Source organism: Brachionichthys hirsutus, chromosome 16, assembly GCF_040956055.1.
Source record: "Brachionichthys hirsutus isolate HB-005 chromosome 16, CSIRO-AGI_Bhir_v1, whole genome shotgun sequence".
Taxonomy (NCBI): Eukaryota; Metazoa; Chordata; class Actinopteri; order Lophiiformes; family Brachionichthyidae; genus Brachionichthys; species Brachionichthys hirsutus.
The window spans coordinates 2,546,369-2,554,104 of record NC_090912.1 but is presented as its reverse complement, the minus strand read 5'-3'; the positions used below and the strand labels follow the sequence as shown (position 1 = coordinate 2,554,104).

At 44.7% G+C, this 7,736-nt stretch overlaps 1 protein-coding gene across 1 annotated transcript; it reads right to left on the bottom strand.

Moving 5' to 3' along the window:
- Positions 1-4,520: 4,520 nt before the first annotated feature.
- Positions 4,521-7,368, bottom strand: LOC137905510 (apoptosis regulator BAX-like). Its single transcript, XM_068749755.1, has 6 exons — positions 7,344-7,368; positions 5,740-5,794; positions 5,160-5,315; positions 4,911-5,046; positions 4,730-4,834; positions 4,521-4,619 (listed from the first exon to the last, which is right to left on the bottom strand). Exons 1-6 carry the CDS (start codon positions 7,366-7,368, stop codon positions 4,521-4,523), a joined length of 576 nt encoding a protein of 191 aa, XP_068605856.1.
- Positions 7,369-7,736: the final 368 nt, after the last annotated feature.

The window sequence follows — 7,736 nt, the reverse complement described above, 5'->3', positions numbered from 1 at the left end:
GTCTGCAGACATCGGAGGGTGTTTTTTTTTTTTCTTCCAGTTGATGACAAATCTAGTTTCTACAAACTGAGCACACATCAGCTGAGAAATAACATGCTGCAAGTTCTGTGTAAGAATACAAAATACAGATTATACAGATTAATGCAGCTTTTATCTAATTTTGTAAATTAGGGCGACCACATCTTACAGCTGTGACTTTCCTTGATTTTGTCTGTTTGTTGGAACACAATAAAATAACAGGACTTATAGAGCAGCCCAGCTCTGGACCTTCATCTGCAGTTTCCTGTCCAGTCTCCCTGGGTGGGACTCCCACCAGGCCGCCAGAGCTCACGCATATCCAGCGTTATCTTTTCGTGTCTCGGACAATGCCTCCTCGTGAGGTTTCTGCGTGTGCTGATTGGAGACCCCTCATCCAGAGAGTTTGTTGCAGTTGGGCTGCTTCCATCAGAGATAATGATCTGCAGCTATGAGCAGGAAATCAAAAATTAGCTAGAAAACACAATGAATTAGTGTAAACAGCTGCCTAATCCTCTTTCTTCATAACAGCAAAGTTAGAGTTGAGAGCATCTGCTGCAGAGGAAGGTTGTCTTGTTTTCTGGCTGTGGTGAATTGGCATGTGATTTAAACGAACAGCATCGTAGAACACCGGTCCGCGGCAGGAAAAAGGTTCCACCTCAGGGCCGAAACAGATGAACGGAGTGCGCTGGTGTAACGAAATGGGTGTGACACTGCATTAATGCGTTCAGACCTGCAGCCACTCCGGGAGGATTTATGAACATGGCAACCCATAGCAAGCGCAGATAATGGCAGCTAATCGGGGAGGTAGTGAGATATGTTCGCGTTTATGATTATTTAGCCAGCTGGTGGCACCGCAGCAAAAGACATCAAAGGAAACCTCTTTGGACTTTGAAATAAATTTAACAAACTTTACAGAATACCTTTTTTAATTGGTGTTTAGCCCTGAACTGAAATGAGTAAGACTGGAAGTTACACATCTGGCTACTTTCTGCCTACTTTGTAGTACGCACTTTTGTATTTACATGCAACGTGAGGGCATGGAGACAATGGAGTTTAGAGCATGTGGCTTGAATTTGCAAAGCGAAACACTTCCATCTTTCATGGAAGTGGGGGTACAATCTGATGCATCCCCCCCCCAGGAAGTGTGTGCAGCAGTGCAAGGAGAGGAAGTTTACCCCTGCTCCACAGACCTCTGTTTACGTTGGGGCCGCTTCGCTCCGATGTTGAGCAGCGTTGGTCTTTCTCTCTTTTTTCCCCCCTCATGATGAGAGAAAAGCAAACAAATTGATTTTGTTGTCGTTGTTGTTGATGGGGCGCAGGATGTGGTTTGATGAAAGGGAGTCCTCCCATGGCAACGCAGCGTTGGTCACACACACATCACCGAAACATTGCTTTAATGTTTAACTTTAATTTAATGGCAGAAAAATGTACGACCTGTTTATTCATCAGGAGAATGTTTTGGGATTTGCTCACGCGTTACCCACGGCGACATTCTGACGTACAATGGCACAAGGTTATCAGCTGTGTCCCCCCCCCCCTCACCTTCTTTATGTTGCCTGCAGAATTAGCATGTCAGTGAGGGTCATCACTTCCACTCGGGACATGGAGGTCTTGGTCTCTCTATGAATAGATGTCTCGGTTCCCATTGTTTCACACAAAGCACTTAGACATTGAGCGTAACATATTTGACTTGATGCGGGCCGTTCTACCAAGGTAACGTCTGTTCGGACGTAAAGATTCACGTTTGAGGAGCTCAAATCTGGGATTCCTCTTCTGCATTGTCTGAGATCTAAAAGAAGTAACTTTCCTTGTTCCTGATTACACGTCGATTGTGCGACTACAAAGGGGGACACGGTGTAAAGCTTACAAAGGTCTCCCTCTACCTACAGTCGGTATTAATGAAGACTGATCATTGTGAAACTCTCCCTTCACTTCCTCACGTTTACGGCCACGAGACACGAGACGAAGGCTTGAAAGTCCTTTCTCGTTCGACGGGATCGTCAGGCATCGTGAAGCCGTAAAAGACAAAGACAACAAGAGATAACCTGGCTTTTATTTCATTCTCTAAAGGGGCACTTCGCTGCTTTTACGTACAAAGATCACAAAACAATCACTTCCCTGCTCGTAAAAGCAGTTTTTATCTGCTGTGGCTTTCAAAGGGTGCTCACCAAAGGTTGAAGCATTAAATGCTGCATTTAATAGAATTTAATATTTAAAAGGGGAAGAAGCTGTAATTACATTTGTATTGAATTGCATCAGGGGAAGTTTGTTTCATCCCCAGCAAAGATTAACTACCTTCTACTGGATTTCAAACGTGCCTGTTTTTATTTCAGACTCTTTCCATATTCAAAAGGAAGTCTTCCTTTTGTGGTCTTACCTCATGGCTCCGCCCTCTTTCGGATGCAGGCGTGTTTTTCTGACAAAATGCTGAATACAGAATTTCCCGGTGAGACATTTACACATTTTTACAAAGAAGTTCCCTTTTCAGCACTTCATTCCATTATGCCGTCTGATGAAGTGCTGCATATTCAGGTTGGGGGGGGGTGTCTCATTAATGATGCAGCAGAGCGCAGTGAGAACTGGGACACGGTGAGGGTGTCAGGCGGGACGGTGGGAACCGAGGTCACGCGGGAACAGGGTGGCGTTTTCTCTGGGAGAATGAAAGTTAAAACAGAAGCAGCACCAAGAAGGAAAAAAAAATATCCGCATGGATGCAGTTTGGTTAAAAAAACGTCACAAGAGAAATAATCGGTAATTATTTAAAAATATATATCCATGTTTTCCAATTTGTGAATTTCCCATTCTGGGATGAATGAAGTTTATGTAATTATGTAACTTTCCCTGCCAACATTTGGGAGGTGAAGTGACCAACCGGCCCCGGCTTTTACAAAAACTCAAAAGAATCACTGAAAGTCTCTGCCGTAAAAACGCGAGCTGCCTGCAGGTCGTGGTCGTAAACCGGATCCACCAGAGGAGTCCGGATGGAGAGATCGGTTACCGCCAGGTTTCCCATTATTCCGCCTCTCTCTCTCCGGGGATGGCCGGGGCCTCTGCTCGGTCAATGCGTGGGTCTCTCCACCGTCATTATCACCAGCGGGAGCTACAATAGGTCAGGGAGATGAGATAACATTGTGAGGAGCGGAGCAGCAGGTGAGAGGTTCAACAGCGTACGATTAGGTGTCCGGGTCCCAGGGTGTAGCATTGCCTCGGGGGGGTGGGGGGGGGGGGGGGCTCAGGGGCCTCGGCCCCGCCATCTGCCGCACGATGACTGTCGCTGAGGGGCGTTGCTTGAACTTTCTCCCGTTACCTTTTTACAGGCAGAAGTGTTACGCTTTACAGTTCCTTTGTGATGGCCTCAAATACAAGCTCAAAGAAAGCGAGAAGGCCTCCCAGACACAGGCTCGACACTTCTGCTATTTGTGGAGCATTTCTTTCATGCCCCCCCCCCCCCCCCCTCATTCGTTAACAATTACCTAGTTCATATATCCTGCTTTAACATTTGAGCATACATTCCACATCAACCAGGGTCGTCTACACATAAGAGAAAATAGCTTTTGCTAGATATGCAGTCCAGATCATGCCCCTTTTCTGAGTTGTGTGACGGCGTAAGTCAGGGAGAGACACCCCCCCCCCCCCCCCCGACGGATGCTTTAATAACAGCAACGCTTGATGGTTCACACATGACCCAGGACTGCTGCACGCAACACCCTGCCCTGTGACCTGTGGGCGGCAGCCTCGCACTTTGATCCGACAACATGGTGTAAAATCGGAGCTGGCTGCCGCGCTCACGCATACCAGACAGACAGGCAGGCAGGCAGGAGGACAGCTGAGCATGGGAATATTGAATTAGGAAACAGTCGTGCAAATCTAAGATGTTGCTGCACGGCTTTCAGTTTGCCAGTCAGGCCAGGTGTGCCACCGGCCAATCCAGGTTGTGTCGCCGGATACGGAGCTTCTGCAGGAAGTCAACCGGCGGGCTTGGAATTATATCTGTCTGAATGTTTAAATAGAAAGCGGTGCCCATATGTCCATTTAGCCCCGACAGACGCATCCATAAGAGGAGATTAAAAGGTGCGAGGTCAAGAGTGGAGCAGAAACCACATCTGTGAAATCACTTGAAATCAGTTAAGAAGCTTCCGGAGCGGCTGGATATCGAACACTGGTAACTGTGACCAGAACCTCTGACTCCAAAGCGATGGATCTGGACACGCTCATCGTCCACCGCTCTTAAACCGATTATCTTTAACTAACCCAGATAGCAGGCCGTATAGGAGAGCACGTTTACACTCACTCACACACACACACACACACACACACGAGTGGTTGTTTGTGACGCCACATCCCAGAGTTCTAACGGGATGTTGTCTCACAGAAGCCCGAACATTTTTATTTTCTCATCATTGGAAAAAAGTGTCATTAAGACCTAAATACATATGCATTATATGTTCCCGTAGATACGAAGAGAGCAATAATAAAGTAATTAGAACCAAATCGCAACAGACTCACATCTTGTAGATGACAAAATAAGTGACAAGGACACCGGCCAGTAAAATGGCCACCATCTGCCATGTCGGTGTCCCAAAGTGGGCACGAATACCCTCCTAAAAATCGTGAACAGAAAAAACTGTTAGCATCGATCGTTAAAACAAAACGCTCTGCGAGCTATGTTTCTATTAAATGATGCGTTGGGATTTGTCAGCTGCTTCCTTACCCAGCCACCTTGCGCTCTAATCCACGAGACCAGATGTTCTCTTAGGTAGTCCACGCTCCACCTGACGATGGCTCGGATGAGGCCTGGGATTTCAGCCACAAGCGCCTGACAAGAAATAAGAGATGTTTCACAATCCTATATTTATATATATATATATTAGACTACGTCTCACTTTACTCACTTTAATAACCAGGCGGCATGCAAAATAGAAGAAGGCGACCACCCGGCCCCAGCTGATTGTCCCACCAGAGAATATGTTGCGGGCAACTGCCACGAACACATCCCTGGTGGGAACGACTCCTACTCTATTAATCAGACTGTGGAAAAAACAACATTTAAGAATTACATACAAGCTTATTAAACAGTCATTACCTTGAAGCGCCAGAATTAATCTGCTGAATTAATGTTACAATGATGACACATCGCCCACCTTTGGAGCTCTGGATGGCCATCCATCTGCTCTGCAAACTCAAAGAGGATTTCTGCAATCCTTCTTTGGTCAGGGTCGGTCAGCTCGCTCCCACCCAGCTGTGCTCTGGTCACTGACGCGCCGTCGTCGCGACGTTGAAGCCGCCGGTAGATGAAGCTACAGAGGCAGACAGTTTTATTTTTATTTAACCAATTATAAGTCAATTGAGAATTAATTCTCTTTTTCCAATAACAACCTGGACCTAAGTTGCATGTTTTTGGTGGTGGGAGGAAGAACCCGGAGAGAACACACAGAGACATGGGGAGGACATGCAAACAGATTTATTAAGGTTAAGGTAAGTCAATTGAGAATTAATTCTCTTTTTCAATAACGACCTAAATTGCATTTTTTTGGAGGAAGCCGGAGAGAACCCACCCAGACACGGGGAGAACATGCAAACTCCTCACAGAAAAGCCGCAAGTTGGATTTGAACCTGCAACCTTCTTGCTGTGAGGCAACGGTGCTAACCGCCGTGCTGCCCAATGAGAAGTTAGGATGCGAGGATGTGAGCGAAAGGGAGTAGGAAGATGTAAATACTCACTCTGCTAATAAATTGGCTCCTACGTCCACTATCGAATCATTGTCATTGTTGCGCCCTGAAAATCAAAAGTCAGTGTCATTGATTCGGTTTCACAAGCAGATAGCTCATATTGTGAATAAATGAGTGAATAATGGGAGAATGTGTCTTTGTGTAATTGGTAACACGCTTCTTGACAACGTTAGCTAAGTTGATTTGGCTAAACGAATTAGCCGAAGTTAGTCTACCGATGGTTACATATTTAAAATCTCGACTAAAGCAATGTTGTTCTTTGATATCAACGTTAGGTTCTCTTACAACATTTGCTAACTAATCCAAGTACAGGTCAGTGATGTGCAGTCAGTGGAGGCCATATAAAATCATATAAAAATCATGTATTTGTATTATTAAAAATAATATAAAAATCATATAATATATAATATAACATCAGTGATATTATATTGTATATTTTATGATTTTTTTATTTTAAATAATACAATTAGTGCGTCACGTATTCTTGTGCTCAGCGGCATTAAAATACTGCAGAATGAGGCCACATGTAATACGGCCTTCAGCCGATAGGAGACCAGTGAGTGAATCAGGCACTCATCAGCTGATCCGCTCGTTCGAGACGGGCTTGTAAACACTGAAGCGCTGGCTGTCTGGATGTCTGGACGTCAAGCAAGAACCCGTGTTTTCTGCTTTTCCTGCCGTCCTTTTCTCAACTTCTGAAGATGTCTGGACTCGGATGGGATAATGCGACATGAAGAATTTACCGAGAAGCCTCCAAACACGAGCAGCGACCGCGCGTATTCATGGTCAAATTGCGGGACCGATTCGAGCAGAACCCCGGCGGACTGGGCCTGACAAGAGTCCATTGGATGCGAACGAGTGTTCTGTAGCGTTCTGGAGAACATAAGCTGTCAAATGAAGCCCAGCTTTTCCTCCATCGCTGGCATATCTCTGCCGTTCCGTTCCGTTCTCTCTCTCTCTCTCTCTCTCTCTCTCTCTCTCTCTCCGCAGCCCCAGCTGGACGGCGACACGCCCCCTCACACACAGGCCCGTCTCAGAACATACGTTTAACAGTTAAACATCAGTTAAACTTTAACTGATCAACACACGCATCCACACACATTCAACACTGCACGCACACTGATACGCAGAGTTGAATAATTTTATTAAATCTCTTGTAAATACGCAGATTATGTGTGGTCTCCCCTTTTTGTCATAAACGAACGAGCCAGGTTTGTGACAATATGTAAAAAATTCTGGTACGAATTTTTAAACAAAAGACGTTAAATGTTGCCAATCAAATTATGAACAAGCTGTAGGTTCATTTATTTGTAAATCTGACTGTGCCTCACCAGACACGAACCTCACCGCACGTCACCGGTACAGGTATCTAGGCGGTTAATGGCATATATAAAAACGCAAAGTAATTTGTACTCGAGCTAGCGTTAAGAAACCGTTAAGGAGGTTAGCCATCTTGCTAACCCCAGGTCAGCTAATATTATTCTGCAAATAAGCAACACCAACCAAAACAAGTGATTACTGTCATAATACCGAATTATTTGGGTTTAATTCAGACTTCAACGCACTGCCACATTCAATGTAATTACAAAAAGTACCTCGGTCTTCTTCGCTTGACGCCATCTCGAAGTCTGTGTGCGTGAAGCTTAAAATTAATCTAATAGTGACACTTGTGATTTAAAATCTTTAGCACACCGCACAAGTTTTACCATTAAATAATAATCCAGCAGGCGGCGCCAGACAACAGAGGCCTAAAACTCACGATGGAATCAGAACCTCATTTGAATTTTTTAGTTTTTTTTAAAGCTATGATTAAAATCTCATTTGAGACATTTATGAACTGATAACATAGACGTGAATTTAGTTAGCAATTACAATAAAACTTTATGAATAAAATTACACTTCTCAAGCAATGTGTGCAATAAACAAGAAATTACTGATAAAGGAAAAAAAAAAAAACAATACTATCAGATTCAGATTCAGAATGCCAT

Bases quoted from the DNA above. Each gene is read 5' to 3' on its own strand.
- LOC137905510 (XM_068749755.1), bottom strand. From the start codon at position 7,368: ATGGCGTCAAGCGAAGAAGACCGAG. The intron at 5,316-5,739 runs GTGAGTATTTAC...CTGCCTCTGTAG, and splicing joins GGAGCCAATTTATTAGCAGA to CTTCATCTACCGGCGGCTTC. The intron at 5,047-5,159 runs GTGGGCGATGTG...TTTTTTCCACAG, and splicing joins GGCCATCCAGAGCTCCAAAG to TCTGATTAATAGAGTAGGAG.